Here is a 21656-nt window from a genome sequence, read left to right on the forward strand (position 1 = left end):
TCAACACAACATTTGACCACTCCCTGCTCCAGATCAACACCACTACAGATGAGCGGGACCGGTCCAACCCGTTCCGCTTCGCTAACATCGGCGTGGAGAAGTTCCTGGAGCTGAACTCTGAGCAGAACCATGACGACTACTGTCTGGCCTACGTCTTCACGGACAGGGACTTTGATGATGGTGTCCTGGGCCTGGCCTGGGTCGGAGCTCCTGCAGGTCCATAAGACTTCCCTTTTCACTATTTACACCCTTTTAGATCAACGGCAGATATTACACGCCGGAATGACAGTATCTGACTGCTTCCGTTGTCATGGAAGCAGTCAGTCTTTCTGTCTTATGAAATTAGCCCCATTTCCTGTCTTTTTTTTATGATTGATCATCTCTCCTACTTTTCCCCCTTTTTGTTTTTCTGAGTCTTTTTTATTTGATGAACTTGTTTGTTATCCAGTTTTGTATTTCCGAATTGGGTTCATCATTATGTGTTATTAAAGGATTACATCCTACCCCATCACTAATACTTGACTGTGTGTGTCCACAGGAAGTTCTGGAGGGATGGACTGGCCCTCACTAATACCTGTCTGTCTGTCTGTGTGTCCACAGGAAGTTCTGGAGGTATGGACTGACCCTCACTAATACCTATCTGTCTGTCTGTGTGTCCACAGGGAGTTCTGGAGGGATCTGTGAGAAGAGTAAGCTGTACTCTGACGGGAAGAAGAAGTCCCTGAATACCGGCATCATCACAGTGCAGAACTACGCCTCCCACGTCCCCCCTAAAGTCTCACACATCACCTTCGCACATGAAATAGGACACAACTTTGGCTCGCCTGTGAGTTAGATTCATTATTTATTTAACTCGGCAAGTCAGTTAAGAACAAAATTCTTATTTTTACAATGACCCCCAAGGCCCACACCTAACCCGGACGACGCTGGGCCGGTTGTGATACAGCTTGGAATCGAACCAGGGTCTGTAGTGACGCCTCTAGCGCTGAGATGCAGTGCCTTAGACCGCTGCGCCACTTGGGATAACCTAGGCTGATGATGGGAGATTTGGCAGCCCAAATCTTCTTCTTTTTTCTCACTAATTGGTCTTTTGACAATATTTGAAAATATGAGAATAAAAGATGAGAATTGGCGTGCCGTGTAAACGCAGCCATAGAGCTCTCTTCTTTCTGTGTGTTGTCTCTGTTCATCTGCTGTCGTTACTCGATGTAGAGATGCAACAGGAAATGTAATGTCTGGGAGTTGTAGTTTTTGGTGTTTTGTGTAAACTGTTACGAGCCTGTGGATCTTTTTTTTTTTCTTGAGGGTCAATTTATAAAACTTTTATTTTGAAGTCATACATGAGACTAGGCTCTCTTTTACAGATGAGTCCTGCATACAATGCAACATTACAAAACATATTAAGAAAAACATATTTTTATTTATTTAACTAGGCAAGTCGGTTAAGAACAAATTCTTATTAACAATGACGGCCTACACCAGCCAACGCTGGGGCCAATTGCGAGCCGCGCTATAGGACTCCCAATCACGGCCGGTTGTGATACAGCATGGATTTATCAGAGGTCTCCGATCATTACTAAACTGACCTGCTTCCAGCCTGCTTCCGGGTTAAGAAACACGGTTTGGCGGGTCATGTTTCGGGGGACGCATGACTCGACCTTCGCCTCTCCCGAGCACATTGGGGAGTTGCAGCGATGAGACAAGATTGTAATTGGGGACCAGAACATCTCATTTCAGAGAGCTCTGTGAGTTGTTCTACATAAAGGGCGCAAGATAAAAACTAAAATCAGCATTCCCCAACTCTGTGGAGACCGAAGGGGTCTCTAGTGTTATCCAAGCCTGAGACCGGGTTTGGTCATGTGTACGTCTAAATTGAATTAATGATGATAGATAAAGTTACATTACAGCCTTCTAAAATGTATTTAATATTTTTTTCCCCCTTATCAATCTACACACACTACCCTAATAATGACAAAGCAAAAAAGCTTATTTTTGCTAATTTATTCAAATAAAATTTAAAAAAATCATATTTACATAAGTATTCATACCCTTTACTCAGTACTTTGTTGAAGCACCGTTGGCAGCGATTACAGACTCGAGTCTTCTTGGGTATGACGCTACAAGCTTGTTACACCTGTATTTGGGGAGTTTCTCCACGTTCTTCTCTGCAGATCCTCTCAAGCTCTGTCAGGTTGGATGAGTTCAAATCCCAGAGCTGACAAGGTACAAATCTGTCGTTCTGCCCCCTGAACAGGCAGTTAACCCACTGTTTCCTAGGCCATCATTGAAAATAAGAATTTGTTCTTAACTGACTTGCCTGGTTAAATAAAGGTAAAAAAAAGGGGGGGGGGGTGGTTATAGGATATGAGACCAAGTAGGACCCCACTGCTGAGAGGGAGACATAAGAAAGCCCGACTGCAATTTGCCAAAACACACCTGAACATGCCAAAATCCTCCTGGGAGAATGTCCTGATGAGACCAAATTAGAGCTTTTTGGTAAAGCCGTAACACCGTCTCTATGTTTACAGAAAACAAAATGAAGCCTTCAACTAAAAAAACACCTTCCCTACAGTCAAACATGGAGGAGGTTCAGTGACCTTTTTGGGGTTGCTTTGCTACCTCCGACACTGGGTGTCTTGGACATGTGCAGGGCATCATGAAATCAGGAGAATACCAAGGCATTTTGGAGCGCAATGTCTGACCCCGGTGTCAGAAACCTGGTTCTCCTTCGAAGGTCGTGGGTCTTCCAGCAGGACACTGACCCCAAACACACTTCAAAAACCTGGTTCTCCTTCGAAGGTCGTGGGTCTTCCAGCAGGACACTGACCCCAAACACACTTCAAAAAGCACCCAGGAATGGTTCAAGACAAAACACTGGACTGTTCTGAAGTGGTCAGCATTGAGTCCAGATCTAAATCTCATTGAAAACTTGTGGAGAGATCTGGAAACAGCAGTTGGGAGAAGGCACCCGTCAACTGGAGCAGTTTGACCAAGAGGAGTGGGTCCAAACTGCCAGCACAGAGGTGCAGGAAGCTCATTGATGACTATAGGAATCGCTTAATTGCAGTTATTTATAATTTATTTATCATTAGTCATTATAAATTATTTTAAGGCCTCCCAAATGGCGCAGCGGTCTAAGGCACTGCATTGCAGTGTTGCGGCATCACTACAGCCTGGGGTTCGATCCCAGACCGTGAATGGGAGTTCCAAGGCGCTGCGCACAATTGGCGCTGCGCACAATTGGCCCAGCGACGTCCGGGTTAGAGGAGGGTTTTTCCAGGAGGGGCTTGGCTCATTGCGCTCTAGCGACTCCTTGTCGCGGGCCGGGCGCCTGCAAGCTGACTTCGGCCATCAGTTGAGCTGTGTTTCCTCCGACACATTGCCAGGTTCCGGGTTAAGAAACACGGCTTGGCGGGTCATGTTTCGGAGGACGCATGACTCGACCTTCGACCTCTCCCGAGCACATTGGGGAGTTGCAGCGATGAGACAAGATTGTAATTGGATCGCAATTGTAGGGAAAAATTATAATGGTAAAATAAATTAATTTATATCTGGGTTATAGGAACTTAAATGCATTTTGTTTGCATTGACCACTAACTTTAGCCTCAATAGTGACCTTTGCAGTCCTTGAAAATCAGATTTAAAATTTGAAAAGTATTGGCCAACCGATGGAGCACTGCATCATTGTATTTACAGCATTACCAATGTTATTTATATAGATTGTAAACACTAGTGGGCCGAGTATTGAACCTTGGGGAACCCCTTTTATGTAGCATCATTGTATTTACAGCATTACCAATGTTATTTATATAGATTGTAAACACTAGTGGGCCGAGTATTGAACCTTGGGGAACCCCTTTTATGTAGCATCATTGTATTTACAGCATTACCAATGTTATTTATATAGATTGTAAACACTAGTGGGCCGAGTATTGAACCTTGGGGAACCCCTTTTATGTAGCATCATTGTATTTACAGCATTACCAATGTTATTTATATAGATTGTAAACACTAGTGGGCCGAGTATTGAACCTTGGGGAACCCCTTTTTATGTAGCTCAAAGAACTCAGATTTCACCCCAATCTACCTTGATGGCCTGAGTTCTGTCATTGAGATAATTATGAAACCATCGGCAAGCATCAGTACCCAACCCTACCAGGGACAGCTTATTCAAAGGAATAACGTTGTGTACACACATGGGAGTACAATTCTTTCTATCTTCTAAGGCATTTGCAATGTAATTTACAACAAACATGGTAGCCATTTGTAGTACTATGTTTAAATCTATTCTAAAATCTAATTTGTCTCCATCCTCCTTACAGCATGACTCGGGGTCGGAGTGCACCCCGGGGGAGTCTAAGGCCCAGGATAAGAAGGAGAAGGGGAACTACATCATGTACGCCCGGGCCACATCAGGAGACAAGCTCAACAACAACAAGTTCTCCGTCTGTAGTGTCAGGAACATCAGCCAGGTCCTGGAGAAGAAGAGGGGAAGCTGCTTTGTCGGTATGTTTTTAACTGGTGTCTATGGTGTTTAAAACTGCTTTGTCGGTATGTTTTTAACTGGTGTCTATGGTGTTTAAAACTGCTTTGTCGGTATGTTTTTAACTGGTGTCTATGGTGTTTGAGATTAGCCCTTAGTTTGGAAGTGTACTGTGTAGGGGTTGCAGAATTCTGGAAACTTCCAAGATTTTTAGGAAATCGCTGTTGGAGGATTCCCAGAATCCTTCAACCTGGATTCCTGGAAAGCCTTGGAATTTTGGTAAAGTATGAAATGTTTGGAAATCTACGCTGTGTCACAAATCAAATGTGTTATTTTAAATGTAATTTCATTACGTGTGTGTTCTATCTGCCTCCTCATGCAGAGTCAGGCCAGCCCATCTGTGGTAATGGGTTAGTGGAGCCAGGGGAGGAGTGTGACTGTGGATACAGCGATCAGTGCAGAGACCAGTGTTGCTATGACGCCGGGCAGCCTGACAACAGGAAGTGTAAACTAAAACCCAACAAAGTCTGCAGGTAAGCTAAGGTGGCCCTTTTTTTTAAAGCTGCGATACAGTACAATTCAGTTCTAGTTTTTTTTTTCCTAACCTGTGGTGCAGGAAGTGACACACACTAAGGGAAAGAATCTCCTGCACACTTAGTTACCATGCAAATGTCATGGGAATTAAATTACTAAAATTGCCATGGATTAAAGTGTACAGAGGCTTATTTCTGTCATTTAGTTATTTTAACCTTCCCCCCCCCCCCCCCCTCTCTCTCTCCCTCCCCCAGTCCTAGCCAGGGCCTGTGCTGTACTCCTGAGTGCTTCTATAAGGGTCGTAATGAGAAGTGTCGTGAAGAGTCTGAGTGTGCCCATCAGGGCATGTGTAACGGGGGCACGGCCCAGTGCCCCACCTCTGAACCCAAGGCCAACTTCACCGCCTGCCACGGAGAGACTCAAGTCTGCCTCAACGGGGTGAGTGGATACCTGGCTTCCTGTAGTGTGTAGTTAAATACCTGGCTTCCTGTAGTGTGTAGTTAAATACCTGGCTTCCTGTAGTGTGTAGTTAAATACCTGGCTTCCTGTAGTGTGTGTAGTTAAATACCTGGCTTCCTGTAGTGTGTAGTTAAATACCTGGCTTCCTGTAGTGTGTGTAGTTAAATACCTGGCTTCCTGTAGCGTGTAGTTCAATACCTGGCTTCCTGTAGCGTGTAGTTAAATACCTGGCTTCCTGTAGTGTGTAGTTAAATACCTGGCTTCCTGTAGTGTGTAGTTAAATACCTGGCTTCCTGTAGTGTGTAGTTAAATACCTGGCTTCCTGTAGTGTGTAGTTCAATACCTGGCTTCCTGTAGTGTGTAGTTAAATACCTGGCTTCCTGTAGTGTGTAGTTAAATACCTGGCTTCCTGTAGTGTGTAGTTCAATACCTGGCTTCCTGTAGTGTGTAGTTAAATACCTGGCCACCTTCAAGGTTGTGGTCAAATTCCATTTCAATTCCAGTCAATTCAGAAAGTATTCCAAATGTTCCTCATTGAAGAGAATTGGAATTTCAGTGTACTTCCTGAATTTCAGTGTACTTCCTGAATTTCAGTGTACTTCCTGAACCCCAACCCTACTGTCTGTCTGTACCAATTTATCAGTCACCACATATGAAGTTCCCTCCCTCACAGGAAAACATTATAAAGGCTGAGTGCTAATTCAAATCAAATTGTATTGGTCACATACACATGGTTAAGCAGATGTTAATGTGAGTGTAGCGAAATGCTTGTAGTTGAAACAATAACAAAGTGGCCGCCTCTGTTTGGGTAAAAAGCTGACGGATCGGACTGGATAAATGTAACCACTCTCAAATTCATGGACAGGGCTATGGATGCAAGGACTGACCATACATGATACAACCATTATATGTAGTTGAACCGTGTTATGAGGCTCTACAGTGTTTGTTTACGTTGGCATTGTTTACAAACATTGGGGTCAAACCGACTTCTATGTCGGGTTCTGATGTGGTACGACAGTTGAGGAATTTACAAGTTCTATTCTTCAACAATCAATGGGTCATCAATTCATAAGTAAAAAAATGGATGGAGCAACTAAGCATCTAGTAGCTAGCTAAGAAACTAGCTTTAATTAAAAAATGGATGGAGCAACTAAGCATCTAGTAGCTAGCTAAGAAACTAGCTTTAATTAAAAAATTGATGGAGCAACTAAGCATCTAGTAGCTAGCTAAGAAACTAGCTGTAAGCAAAAAATGGATGGAGCAACTAAAGATCCTAGCTTTAATTATTGATTCCTTGATGCTGCTTGACTGTAATATTTTATACTTCATCTCAAATACCAGGAACCTTTTTTTATTTTATTCACTTACAAATGCCTGTGTTTGCTCGAAATTCAAGTTTTAGCTACAACATGTCTACAATTCCAAAATAAAATACACCTTAAATATAAAAGTAATTTGAGTTTGACCTCGTCCCTACCATGTGCCGCCTTCTCCAGGGGTGTTCTGGATCCATCTGTGAGAAGTATGGTCTGGAGGTCTGTACCTGTGCCAGCGTGGAGGGCAAGGACGAGACTGACGAGCTGTGCCACGTCTGCTGTGGCGAGAAGAGTGAGTCCTGCTTGTGTGTGTGTGTGTGTTGCCGTCTCAGGTCACTCTACCCCAAAGAGCGTGAGCACTACTCTCTTAACCGGATTCCTGACATTAACATTCTGTTTTAGGGGCTTATTTCAGTATTATTATGTCCTGACGTTAGCATTAACATGTTTTAGGGGCTTATTTCAGTATTATTATGTCCTGACGTTAACATTAACATGTTTGAGGGGCATATTTCAGTAGTATTATGTTCTGACATTAACATTAACATGTTTTAGGGGCTTATTTCAGTATTATTATGTCCTGACGTTAACATGAACATGTTTTAGGGGCATATTTCAGTATTATTATGTCCTGACGTTAACATGAACATGTTTTAGGGGCATATTTCAGTATTATTATGTCCTTTTCAACAGGGTTGCAAAATTCTAGATACATTCCCGAAGTTGCTGTGTTTTTCAGCATTCCGAGTTGGAGCATTCCCTCGTGATTCTGGGAATACTCCAATCCAGGTTTTCTGAAAAACCAAGCAACTTTTCTGGAATTTTTCAGCCTTACTTTTACCACCTTGTATAACAACCACATTGTATGACAAGGTTTTTAAAGGGCTTTGAGATTATTTATGTAATGAATAGTTAGAGCGTCAGATCAGCAACTCATTGGCTGATGGATCGAATCCCCTGAGCTGACAAGGTAAAAATCTGTTGTTCTGCCCCCTGAACAAGGCATTTAACCCACTGTTCCCCGGTAGGCCGTCATTGTAATTAAGAATTTGTTCTTAACTGACTTGCCGAGTTAAATAAAGGCGAAATAAATGACTAGTGCTATAAAAGTTATTATTAGTTGATTGTCTTGTCTTGCAGTGAACCCCAACACCTGCAGCAGTACAGGCTCAGAGAAACTGGCCCGGTTCTTCAATAAGAAAATCACCACGCTGCCTGCGGGGTCTCCCTGTAACGACTTCAAGGGCTACTGTGACGTGTTCATGAAGTGTCGGCTGGTGGACGCGGATGGCCCTCTGGCCAGACTGAAGAAGGCCATCTTCAACCCTGAGCTCTATGAAAATATTGCAGAGTGGATAGTGGTACGTAGCTTACTGACTGACTGAGTGGATAGTGGTACGTAGCTTACTGACTGACTGACTGAGTGGATAGTGGTACGTAGCTTACTGACTGAGTGGATAGTGGTACGTAGCTTACTGTGACTGAGTGGATAGTGGTACGTAGCTTACTGAGTGGATAGTGGTAGGTAGCTTACTGACTAACTGAGTGGATAGTGGTACGTAGCTTACTGGATAGTGGTACGTAGCTTACTAACTGACTGAGTGGATAGTGGTACGTAGCTTACTGACTGACTGAGTGGATAGTGGTACGTAGCTTACAGAGTGGATAGTGGTACGTAGCTTACTGACTGACTGAGTGGATAGTGGTACGTAGCTTACTGACTGAGTGGATAGTGGTACGTAGCTTACTGGATAGTGGTACGTAGCTTACTGACTGAGTGGATAGTGGTACGTAGCTTACTGACTGACTGAGTGGATACTGGTACGTAGTTTACTGACTGAGTGGATAGTGGTACGTAGCTTACTGAGTGGATAGTGATACGTAGCTTACTGACTGCCAGAGTGGATAGTGGTATGTAGCTTACTGACTGACTGAGTGGATAGTGGTACGTAGCTTACTGACTGACTGAGTGGATAGTGGTAGGTAGCTTACTGACTGACTGAGTGGATAGTGGTAGGTAGCTTACTGACTGAGTGGATAGTGGTACGTAGCTTACTAACTGACTGAGTGGATAGTGGTACGTAGCTTACTGACTGACTGAGTGGATAGTGGTACGTAGCTTACTGAGTGGATAGTGGTACGTAGCTTACTGACTGAGTGGATAGTGGTACGTAGCTTACTAACTGACTGAGTGGATAGTGGTACGTAGCTTACTGACTGCCAGAGTGGATAGTGGTACGTAGCTTACTGACTGACTGAGTGGATAGTGGTACGTAGCTTACTGACTGATTCTGTCAGATGACCAGAAAAGATCATATCATATTCCCATGAATGTAATTCCGACTTACTCTGTATTTCACTGATTTTGAAAAAAATTAATCAGTCAGACGCATAAAGAAAATTATAGGAAGGCAAAGTGTTTTGAACTAGTTCACGTGTCTGAAGGTAGAATTCTGCCTGTCAACATATTGTTCAACACTTTTATAAGCCATAAGCACATTTTCCCTACTTCCACTCAAGCTACAACTAGCACTGCAGCAGCATGAGCATAGCAACACGTTTCTATAAGCTTTGTGGTCGAGAAGCTTGTGTTGTTGTACTGAACTAAAATATAAACTCAACATGTAAAAAGTGTTGGTCCCATGTTTCATGAGCAGAAATAGAAGTTCCCTGAAATGTTCAATATGCACAAAAAAGCTTATTTCTCTCAAATTTTGTGAACCAATTTGTTTACATCCCTGTTAGTGAGCATTTCTCCTTTGCCAAGATAATCCATCCACCTGACAGGTGTGGCATATCAAGAAGCTGATTAAACAGCATGCTCATTACACAGGTTCACAAAATTATAGGCCACTCTAAAATGTACAGTTTTGTCACACAACACAATGCCTTATATGTCTCAAGTTTTGAGGGAGCGTGCAATTGGCATGTTGACTGCAGGAATTTCCACCAGAGCTGTTGCCAGAGAATTTAATGTTAATTTCTCTACCATAAGCCGCCTCCAACGTCGTTTTAGAGAATTTGACAGTACGTCCAACCGACCAGTCAGACGCATGCATAAAGAATACCATGGAGGATAACTCCAAAACAATTGTATTTTCGTTGTGGACTCTAGTGGACAGATTGTTGTTAAAGTTGTGTGTTTAGTGGACAGATTGTTTTTAGAAGTTGTGTGTTTATGAAAAATGTATCTCCATTTCTTTGTGTGTTTCTTCTGCTTCCAGGCTCACTGGTGGGCAGTGCTATTGATGGGTATCGCTCTGATCATGCTGATGGCTGGCTTCATTAAGATCTGTAGTGTCCACACTCCCTCCAGCAACCCCAAACTGCCCCCACCCAAACCACTACCAGGTGAGTCTTGGCACCCCCTCTAGCAACCCCAAACCACTACCAGGTGAGTCTCGGCACTCCCCCTAGCAACCCCAAACCACTACCAGGTGAGTCTCGGCACCCCCTCTAGCAACCCCAAACCACTACCAGGTGAGTCTCCACACCCCCTCTAGCAACCCCAAACCACTACCAGGTGAGTCTCCACACCCCCTCTAGCAACCCCAAACCACTACCAGGTGAGTCTCCACACTCCCTCTAGCAACCCCAAACCACTACCAGGTGAGTCTCGGCACTCCCCCTAGCAACCCCAAACCACTACCAGGTGAGTCTCGGCACCCCCTCTAGCAACCCCAAACCACTACCAGGTGAGTCTCCACACCCCCTCTAGCAACCCCAAACCACTACCAGGTGAGTCTCCACACCCCCTCTAGCAACCCCAAACCACTACCAGGTGAGTCTCCACACCCCCTCTAGCAACCCCAAACCAGGTCAGGAGCAGAGAACTACAACAGTATGAGTGTTGTCAGAAATGACCAGGTCGCCCTTAAAATAGAGGAGTTTTAACCTCTATGGATGTACCTGGTGAAATTAAGGTTAAAAGAGAAATGCCTGTGAAAAGACGGGAATGTTCAGCTAAACCAGTGGTCACCGACCTTTTTCCGAGTCAAGATCACTTCCCGGGTCAAAAGCCCAGATCTCCCGCTCAGATTTAGTTTTAACTAGTGATGCACCGATATGACATTTTTGGCTGATACCGATATCTGATATTCTCCTTGCCCAAAAACAACGATACCGATAACCGGTATTTACAATTTTAGCGGCCTTTTAAGCATTCTAGTACAGTCAAATAGTGAGACCACTGCGTCCATGTGTGTGTGTTAAGGCACTGCATCTCAGTGCAAGAGGCGTCACTACAGTCCCTGGTTCGAATCCAGGCTGTATCACATCCGGCCGTGATTGGCAGTCCCATAGTGCGGCGCACAATTGGTCCAGCGTCGTAAATAAGAATTTGTTCTTAACGGACTTGTCTAGTTTTTATAAAGGTCACACATCACACACACACCACACTGACTCAAAAGTGATTTTGTTGGCATCTATTTATGTCCCCATGACCAGTAAAACATCATCAAAACCTTTTTTATTTCACTTACTTGCTGTGCTGTTTCATTGTTCAGTCGTTTCATTGTCAACCAGGATTTCTACGGAAAACGCCGTTTGGGTCTTTGCGTGTCAAACAAGATACACGTCAAATAACACTACATCTGTTTCAGTAGCTGTAGTTCGCTAGCTAACTATATATAGCTCGGTGTCATCATCTAAAATAACATAATAATAATAATAATCATTGCTAAGAATAATGAAAATGACTGCAGGTTCTACTGGTCATTGTTTTCAGGTTGGTTGTATTGGTGTTAGCTAGATACCAAGCTAAAGCTAGCTACCCCAGAAGTTGCGGTCGAACAAATGATGCTTTATTACCAACGTGGTAATGTGTAAACACATCGTTCGTGGCCGGTGTTTTGCTTGTTTGCAGACTTTCTTTGTCCAGCTTTGACAGTGCTACTGTATCTTTTTTTGACACGCAAAGACCCAAACGGCGTTCCGTAGTACGTCGTGAAGCTAATAGCAGTGACGCTATTACTGTGTAACTCCTGTAGGGCAACATCTGAAAAATGTGTACCGGTGCTCGACCAGTCGGCGAAAGCCAACATCACCCACGACAGAGAACGGTTGATTGTAAAAAGGGCAATGAATTCCATTATCTTGGCTTTAATGGATTTCGCCTTTGAGTAGCCTCGCTGAAATGTTCTTACTCTTTCAAGTGACTGCTGGACTTGTTGACTGCTCGATCCACACAGCAGACATTGTGGGCGAGGTTAGGAATGATGTGTTGCTCTTATCGCGCCACATTTTACGTGGCGTCATTACGTCATGTACCTTCGTTATACAGGTATGTCAGCTTTGATGTCGGTTTTACAAATCGAGGCATTAAACTAGACATCGGGCCGATACCGATGTTGTCATTTTTAGCTAATAATATCGTCCGATACCGATATATCATGCATTCCGATATATCATGCATATCACCCTGACTTTAAAAATTAAAAAAACGTAAACCTTATGCAACATTGACCTATTTAAAAACAGTTCTGTAGAAATTAGGATTGTGCAGTAGGCTTATAGGCCCAATACATTATTACTGCATATTGTCTGTGCTTGAATTGCCCTGCCAGTGTTGGTTGTTTCTTTCTTCTAAGACCTGCAAAGGTATATGATCACACTGGTAATAGATCGTTTGTTATATTACTTGTGAAGCACAGCTAAGTGATAATGTAATTTATTTATTTTTATTTTACCCCTTTTTCTCCCCAATTTCGTGGTATCCAATTGTTAGTAGTTACTATCTTGTCTCATCTCTACAACTCCCATACGGGCTCGGGAGAGACGAAGGTTGAAAGTCATGCGTCCTCCGATACACAACCCGACCAAGCCGCACTGCTTCTTAACACAGCGCACATCCAACCCACACCAATGTGTCGGAGGAAACACCGTGCACCTGACTGCTTCTCACTTGACTCACCGTCCCGCCCCTCTCCGCTCTGAGAAAAGGGTACACAGTCTTCCAGCTGATGGCGCAAATCAAGTCTCCCTGCATGCGGCAATTCATTTTGTTACTCCTATGACCAGAGAGAGTGAAATCATCCTCTGTTTTAAAAAAGACAAGCTGGAAGATGCCAATAATAAATAAATAAAATATAAATGCAACAATTTAATTGATTTTACTGAGTTACAGTTCATAGAAGGAAATCAGTTAATTGACATATAAATGCATTAGGCCCCAATCTATGGATTTGACATGACTGGGAATACAGATATGCATCTGTTGGTCACGGATACTTTACAAAAAGGGTAGGGGTGTGGATCAGAACACCAGTCAAAACCAGGCACACTTCTCCAGCATACAGGTGGCCATCGAATGTGAGCATTTGCCCACTGAAGTCGGTTACGACACCAAACTACCGTAGGGTCAAGACCCGGGTGAGGACAACGAGCATGCAGATTAGCGTCCCTGAGACGGTTTCTGACAGCTTGTGCAGAAATTCTTCAGTTGTGCAAATCCACACATTCATCAGCTGTCCGGGTGACTGGTCTCAGATGATCCCGCAGGTGAAGAAGCCGGATGTGGAGGTCCTGGGCTGGCGTGGTCACACGTGGTCTGCGGTTGTGAGATCGGTTGGACGTACTGCCAAATTCTCTAAAACAACGTTGGAGGTGGCTTATGGTAGAGAAATGAACATTACATTCTTTAGCAACAGCTCTGGGGGACATTCCTGCAGTCAGCATGCCAATTGCACACTATTTCAAAACTTTGAGACATCTGTGGCATTGTGTTGTGACAAAACTGCACATTTTAGAGTGACATTTTATTTCCCCCAGCACAAGGTGCACCTGTGTAATTATCATGCTGTTTAATCAGCTTCTTGATATGCCACACCTGTCAGGTGGATGGATTATCTTGGCAAAGGAGAAATGCTCACTAACAGGGATGTAAACCAAATTTGTGCACAAACTTTGAGAGAAATAAGCTTTGGATCATTTCAGGGATCGTCTATTTCAGCTCATGAAACGTGGGACCAACATTTTTTACATGTTGCGTTTATATTTTAGTTCAGTACAACAACACAAGCTTATCGACAACAAAGCTTATCGAAACACGTTGCTATACTCATGCTGCTGCAGTGCTAGTTGTAGCTTGAGTGGAAGTAGGGAAAAGGTGCATTTTATGGCTTATAAAAGTGTTGAACAAGATGTTGACAGGCAGAATTCTACCTTCAGACACGTGAACTAGTTCAAAACACTTTGCCTTTCTATAATTTTCTTTATGCGTCTGACTGATTAATTTTTTTCAAAATCAGTGAAATACAGAGTAAATCGGAATTACATTCATGGGAATGTGATATGATCTTTTCTGGTCATCTGACAGAATCAGTCAGTAAGCTACGTACCACTATCCACTCTGGCAGTCAGTAAGCTACGTACCACTATCCACTCTGGCAGTCAGTAAGCTACGTACCACTATCCACTCAGTAAGCTACGTACCACTATCCACTCAGTCAGACAGCGCTAAATAGCGACTTAAACATGAATTTACTCATAACAACAGCAGCTCTTTGCTTTATTCATGGTCTGAAACGTTTTAATCTCACAGTATCAACTTTTGCTGTGTGTACTTTTTTTTTTACAGTGTCTGGATTCAGGAAACTGTGCAGACAAGGTGATCTGAGATTTCTGATTAGCCAGCGGTAGGCCTATAGGTGTACTTGATTTGCTCTCTGGGCCTGCCAGGAAGGCACAGTTCTACCTTCAGACACATGAGCTGGTTCAAAATGGGAACACTTTGCCTTCCTAGTGCTAGGGCTGTTGAATCAAGTGCACTTACCGCCAATAGTGCGGAAATAGTATAAAACATTTGAATGCGAGGCTTTATCCTTGGGTTTTTACAGAAATGTTTGTTGATCAACCAGTCAATCGCGATCGACTTGTTGTTGACCAATGTGCTAGACTAACCTCTCTCTCCCTCTTACCCCAGGCACGTTGAAGAGGAGGAGAGCCCAGCAGCAGGCCAGGGAGGCCCAGGTGCACCAGTCCCAGTCGCACCATGGAGGTGTCGGTCACGGCCAGCACCACCCTGTCTCTGGGGGCCAGCGGCAGCAGCCCTCACGCCAGCCTCAGCCCCAGAGGCACCACCGCAGCCAAGGTCAGCCTAGAGAAAACTACCAGATGGGCCAGATGAGACGCTGAGCTGCTGAGACACTGGGGTTCGGGGTGGGGGGACGCTGTTCCCTCCATCGCCTGCTCCTTGCCTTGCCTTGGCTCCTCCTTGTGCCTATTTATGTCACTGCTGGGATTGAGATTTGAACCCATTTGTTGGTATTTGATTGAACCCATGTCTCCAGGGTGGAAATCCCACCTCTTCACCATTTAAACCTAGAGGATATTCTTAGATGTTTTATGATTTAGGATCGATGGAATTGAGGGAAAGAAAAGGGAACAACACTTTTAGTTTTTACACACTTGTTTATCTAATGGTTAAGGCGCTGTGTTGCCACGTGGGAGACCCGGATTCAAATCACACCGGTTTACACCTAACAGTGGGATAAAACACGTGCTTCGCTCCACCCAAAGAACAGCCTAAACTGGTTGTTTATACCATCCCCATACGTCAGACCCTCCATCTGCAAACAGACAATCAGGAAGGAGTTGAGAAAGCTCAAAGACCCCCTCCAACTACCACCACTAGAGCTGCAGCACAGCTGACCTCTTTAAATAAAGACCTCCTCCAACGACCACCACTAGAGCTGCAGCACAGCTGACCTCTTCAAATAAAGACCTCCTCCAACGACCACCACTAGAGCTACAGCACCACTGACATCTTTAAATAAAGACCTCCTCCAACGACCACCACTAGAGCTGCAGCACGGCTGACCTCTTTAAATGAAGACCTCCTCCAACGACCACCACTGGAGCTGCAGCACAGCTGACCTCTTTAAATAAAGACCTCCTCCAACGACCACCACTAGAGCTGCAGCACGGCTGACCTCTTTAAATGAAGACCTCCTCCAACGACCACCACTAGAGCTGCAGCACGGCTGACCTCTTCAAATGAAGACCTCCTCCAACGACCACCACTGGAGCTGCAGCACAGCTGACCTCTTCAAATAAAGACCTCCTCCAACGACCACCACTGGAGCTACAGCCCAGCTGACCTCTTCAGTCTTCATCCAGCTGTTTTCTGGGGCTCCACCTTTTGGAGTGAGATCTGACATTTTGTCATTCTGTGGATGGAAGTGACCATCAGCATTGCAGTGTGGATGGAAGTGACCATCAGCATTGCAGTGTGGAGTGGAAGTGACCGTCAGCATTGCAGTGTGGAGTGGAAGTGACCGTCAGCATTGCAGTGTGGAGTGGAAGTGACCGTCAGCATTGCAGTGTGGAGTGGAAGTGACCATCAGCATTGCAATGTGGAGTGGAAGTGACCGTCAGCATTGCAGTGTGGAGTGGAAGTGACCATCAGCCGTTGCAGTGTGGAGTGGAAGTGACCATCAGCATTGCAGTGTGGAGTGGAAGTGACCATCAGCATTGCAGTGTGGAGTGGAAGTGACCGTCAGCCGTTGCAGTGTGGAGTGGAAGTGACCATCAGCCGTTGCAGTGTGGAGTGGAAGTGACCGTCAGCATTGCAGTGTGGAGTGGAAGTGACCATCAGCCGTTGCAGTGTGGAGTGGAAGTGACCGTCAGCATTGCAGTGTGGAGTGGAAGTGACCATCAGCCGTTGCAGTGTGGAGTGGAAGTGACCATCAGCATTGCAGTGTGGAGTGGAAGTGACCATCAGCCGTTGCAGTGTGGAGTGGAAGTGACCATCAGCATTGCAGTGTGGAGTGGAAGTGACCATCAGCCGTTGCAGTGTGGAGTGGAAGTGACCATCAGCATTGCAGTGTGGAGTGGAAGTGACCATCAGCCGTTGCAGTGTGGAGTGGAAGTGACCATCAGCATTGCAGTGTGGAGTGGAAGTGACCATCAGCCGTTGCAGTGTGGAGTGGAAGTGACCGTCAGCATTACAGTGTGGAGTGGAAGTGACCATCAGCCGTTGCAGTGTGGAGTGGAAGTGACCATCAGCCGTTGCAGTGTGGAGTGGAAGTGACCATCAGCATTGCAGTGTGGAGTGGAAGTGACCATCAGCCGTTGCAGTGTGGAGTGGAAGTGACCATCAGCCATTGCAGTGTGGAGTGGAAGTGACCATCAGCATTGCAGTGTGGAGTGGAAGTGACCGTCAGCATTGCAGTGTGGAGTGGAAGTGACCGTCAGCATTGCAGTGTGGAGTGGAAGTGACCATCAGCATTGCAATGTGGAGTGGAAGTGACCGTCAGCATTGCAGTGTGGAGTGGAAGTGACCGTCAGCATTGCAGTGTGGAGTGGAAGTGACCATCAGCCATTGCAGTGTGGAGTGGAAGTGACCATCAGCATTGCAGTGTGGAGTGGAAGTGACCATCATCCGTTGCAGTGTGGAGTGGAAGTGACCATCAGCATTGCAGTGTGGAGTGGAAGTGACCATCAGCCGTTGCAGTGTGGAGTGGAAGTGACCGTCAGCATTGCAGTGTGGAGTGGAAGTGACCGTCAGCATTGCAGTGTGGAGTGGAAGTGACCGTCAGCATTGCAGTGTGGAGTGGAAGTGACCATCAGCCGTTGCAGTGTGGAGTGGAAGTGACCATCAGCATTGCAGTGTGGAGTGGAAGTGACCATCAGCCGTTGCATTTTTTTTTTCTCATTTATTTGAATAGAGTTCCAAGGAGTGGAGGAATGGTTCCATCACATGTAGCTTTAGTTGTGTGGTTTTTTTCTCTTTCCATTTGCAAAGTCCCTCCTCCTGAGTGAGAACACACACATGTTCCAAGGCTCCTGGTTGGTTGAAATGTTTTGTCAGCCATTTTAGCCAGAAATGAAAGAGATTTGCTGGACACAACGTTTCAAACTCAACAGCAAAAAGACACAAGGCTCTTCTCTTTGTTTCTCCATGCAGACTCTCAGAGACAGTCTGACTGACTGTCTCTGACTGACTGTCTCTGACTGACTGTCTCTGACTGACTGTCTGTCTGTAAAGATTTTCAGTGTAACATAACATGAGTGAAAAAACACAACTATTTCTTCTACTGTAAATGTACATATGATTCTTTACTGATTTTGGTTAGTACTGTACTCTCAGGACAGTAACACAAATGAAGCTCTCTGGAAGGGTGTATGGGTAAGTGGACTGGACACTGAAGTTGGGAATTTTAACAGCATTTCAGCAATCAAGTTCTCGTTTTGCTGCAATCATGGAATCCTATGGATGGAATTCTCATAGTGTTTAGATTCCGGAGGTTCCAGAGGTAAGGTCACCACCATATCTCACTACTTCTCACCTTTTGTGACGTTCAAGAGCTCCCTCATCTCTTCATCTGGTATTTTTGCTAATAACTTGTTGTGGTCGCGACGCGATGGGAAGTTCACTTAGTTTTTACACACTTTTCTTGTTTTGTCCCAGTTTATTTTGTATATATATATATATGTGTGTTTTGATGCAGTAGAATGAATAGAACAAAGAACCACTAATTAAAAGCTGACTCTGTCACGGCACTGACGGCAGGCTAAGCTAAGCTAAGCTTGGCATAGGGTCCATCCAAAATAGCACCCTATTCCCTATTTATCCCTGGTCCAAACTAGTGCACTATGTATAGTTGAAGTCGGAAGTTTTACATACACTTAGGTTGGAGTCATTAAAACTCGTTTTTCAACCACTCCACAAATTTCTTGTTAACAAACTATAGTTTGGGCAAGTCGGTTAGGACATCTACTTTGTGCATGACACAAGTCTTTTTTCCAACAATTGTTTACAGACAGATTATTTCACTTATAATTCACTGTATCACAATTCCAGTGGGTCAGAAGTTTACATACACCAAGTTGACTGTGCCTTTAAACAGCTTGGAAAATTCCAGAAAATGATGTCATGTCTTTAGAAGCTTCTTATAGGCTAATTGACATCATTTGAGTCAATTGGAGTCGTACCTGTGGATGTATTTCAAGGCCTACCTTCAAACTCAGTGCCTCTTTGCTTGACATCATGGGAAAATCTAAATAAATCTTCCAAGACCTCAGAAAATAAATTGTAGACCTCCACAAGTCTGGTTCATCCTTGGAAGCAATTTCCAAACACCAGAAAGTACCACGTTCATCTGTAAAAACAATAGTATGCAAGTATAAACACCATGAGACCACACAGCCGCCATACCACTCAGGAAGGAGACGCGTTCTGTCTCCTAGAGATGAACTTGCTTTTGGTGCAAAAAGTGCAAATAAATCCCAGAACAAAAGCAAAAGATCTTGTGAAGATGCTGGAGGAAACAGGTACAAAAGTATCTATATCCACAGTAAAAACGAGTCCTATATCGACATAACCTGAAAGGCCGCTCAGCAAAAGAAGCCACTACTCCAAAACTGCCATAAAAAGCCAGACTACGGTTTGCAATTGCACATGGGGACAAAGATTGTACTTTTTGGAGAAATGTCCTCTGGTCTGATGAATCAAAAATAGAACTGTTTGGCCATAATGACCATCGTTATATTTGCAGGATGAACACCATCCCAACCGTGAAGCGCGGGGGTGGCAGCATCATGTTGTGGGGGTGCTTTGCTGCAAGAGGGATTAGTGCATTCCACAAAATAGATGGTATCATGAGGCAGGAAAATTATGTGGATATATGTCACGACAGTAGGTATCCTACGCACATACTTCCACACAAAACAGTAGGTGAGTTTTATCTCCATAGTTCTCACCACTGTGTATCACTGCCTAGCCGACAGTTCCATTCCCCCGAGATTAGGGAAACCTTGAGAAGTACTCCCTGTCCTCATAAGTTTTCTCAGAGTTCCTGCCAGGTCGGTTCAAACACAGTTTAACTGTTCTCGGTATCTTTCTTTCTTCGGCCCCCACATACAAATCCACATTCAAATCCTGAGCTACGCCTTGCTCAGACAGTCTGTGTATTTCCACTATACAGATACATTGTTTTAATCTAATTCTGATTAAAACTACACACATCATCAGATTATAATTTTATGATTCTAATCAATTTCATAAGGTGGAGTGGAATTATTTAATCATTATCTTTCAACATTTAAATTATTTTAACAATATATTTGATGCAACATCTCAAGACATCAGTCAGGAAGTTAAAGCTTGGTCGTAAATGGGTCTTCCAAATGGACAATGACCCCAAGCATACTTCCAAAGTTGTGGCAAAATGACTTCAGGACAACAAAGTCAAGGTATTGGAGTGGCCATCACAAAGCCCTGACCTCAATCCTATAGAACATTTGTGGAAAAAAAAGTGTGTGCGAGCAAGGAGGCCCACGAACCTGATTCAGTTACACCAGCTCTGTCAGGAGGAATGGGCCAAAATTCACCCAACTTATTGTTGGAAGCTTGTGGAAGGCTACCTGAAACATTTGACCCAAGTTTAATAAGTTTAAGTTTAAAAGGCAATGCTACCAAATACTAATTGAGTGTATGTTAACTTCTGACCCACTGGGAACGTGATGCTGAAATAAATCAGCTATGATTCTGACATTTCACATTCTAAAAATAAAGTGGTTATCCTAACTGACCTAAAAAAAACAGGGCATTTTTACTAGGATTAAATGTCAGGAATTGTGGAAAAAACGAGTTTAAATGTATTTGGCTAAGGTGTATATAAACTTCCGATTTAAACTGTAGGTGTTAGGGTGCCATTTCGTATGTACACTTACTTTAGTACAAAGAGGTTATTAAAGACACATTTCTAGGTTTACGTGAGTGTGGAAATACATTGAAAATCAATTCCAATATGGGAAAAAAAAGAGTTAATTTTCAGATCAAAAGTCTGACAATGTACAACGTGGCCGTGCAGTCATGTTTTTATTTAATTTAAATGTGACCATTGTTGATTGACTGTACTAGGCTGTAAGGTGTGTAATATTTTTTTTTTTTGTCTGTTACACAATTAATCATTAACTGATCATGTTCCTATGATAGCTGGGGGTTGATTTTAGTTTGGTATTTTAACCACTACAACAAACAGGAGTTATTCCAAGACGATCGCACATTCTAATTGTCCACTTTGTTTAGAGCTTGTTCCTAGATTGAAAGGTTCATTTTTGTCCCCATGCATTGATCACTTGCCCTGTAAAAAAAAAAAAAATGTGTGTGTGGGATGATTGGGTTGTGTTGATTTGGGCACCAAAACGGACGAAAACAGAATGCAACGGTGGAAGGACTACCTGGGATCTTCCAATAAGAAACGCGTTCTTTTTTTTGTTCATTTGGCGTTGCAAAAATGGATTTTAAAACGTTTTCATATTTTTTTGTTGTTGTTGCTGTGTGCCCTAATGACATAACCCTGTTCTGTTTAAAAGACTGTGTCCCCTACAGAGATGAGTGTCTTTGTGACCCTTTACATTAGTTAACACGAGTGTTGTTGTGCCATACTTTATGAACTAAGTCTTTTTATATTTTTTATCTGTACTTTTTTATGTAGGAAAAGCCAGTAGGGAGGTCTCTAAAAGCTATGCACTAGTTTGAATGGACAAATGGAAGACTCGTAGCAGAAACCGTCCTGGGACCGGGTTGTCTCTAACTCCTCTGGTGTAGTCGTCATGCCAAAACAGTCATTTGACTATGACTGACCATAGAAGTTGGTCGTGTACCTCTGCTCGGACGTTGCAGACGAATGCCAGATCTTACAAAGCCCGGATAGATATTTTAAGTACGCGCTATAACCACATCATATGTTATAGCAACTGGTGCCTGACGACACAGTCTGATGTGGTACGTAACCATTGGTTCACGCAACATCTGAAGAACAAGGAGCGTAGGAGACTGGTAGTGGGACTGTTTGACCTCCGGTGTTTTGACCTCTGCCCTTAATACTACAAAGGCAGTGGACTAGGTTGATTTTAGA

At 43.9% G+C, this 21656-nt stretch overlaps 1 protein-coding gene across 1 annotated transcript in view; it reads left to right on the forward strand.

Annotated features, from left to right (window-relative positions):
- The window catches only part of LOC139376479 (disintegrin and metalloproteinase domain-containing protein 10-like), a 38120-nt gene extending 22692 nt beyond the window's left edge, over positions 1–15428 (forward strand). Inside the window, exons 8-16 of the mRNA XM_071119115.1 lie at positions 33–216; positions 663–826; positions 4323–4506; positions 4866–5016; positions 5272–5455; positions 6973–7084; positions 7933–8153; positions 10017–10143; positions 14714–15428. Of these exons, the coding sequence (XP_070975216.1) occupies positions 33–216; positions 663–826; positions 4323–4506; positions 4866–5016; positions 5272–5455; positions 6973–7084; positions 7933–8153; positions 10017–10143; positions 14714–14925 (1539 nt within the window). The 3' untranslated portion in view covers positions 14926–15428. The remainder of the gene's footprint in view (positions 1–32; positions 217–662; positions 827–4322; positions 4507–4865; positions 5017–5271; positions 5456–6972; positions 7085–7932; positions 8154–10016; positions 10144–14713) is intronic.
- The last annotated feature ends 6228 nt before the right edge of the window (positions 15429–21656 follow it).

The sequence above is a fragment of the Oncorhynchus clarkii genome, chromosome 2 (genome assembly GCF_045791955.1).
Source record: "Oncorhynchus clarkii lewisi isolate Uvic-CL-2024 chromosome 2, UVic_Ocla_1.0, whole genome shotgun sequence".
NCBI classification, from domain to species: domain Eukaryota; kingdom Metazoa; phylum Chordata; class Actinopteri; order Salmoniformes; family Salmonidae; genus Oncorhynchus; species Oncorhynchus clarkii.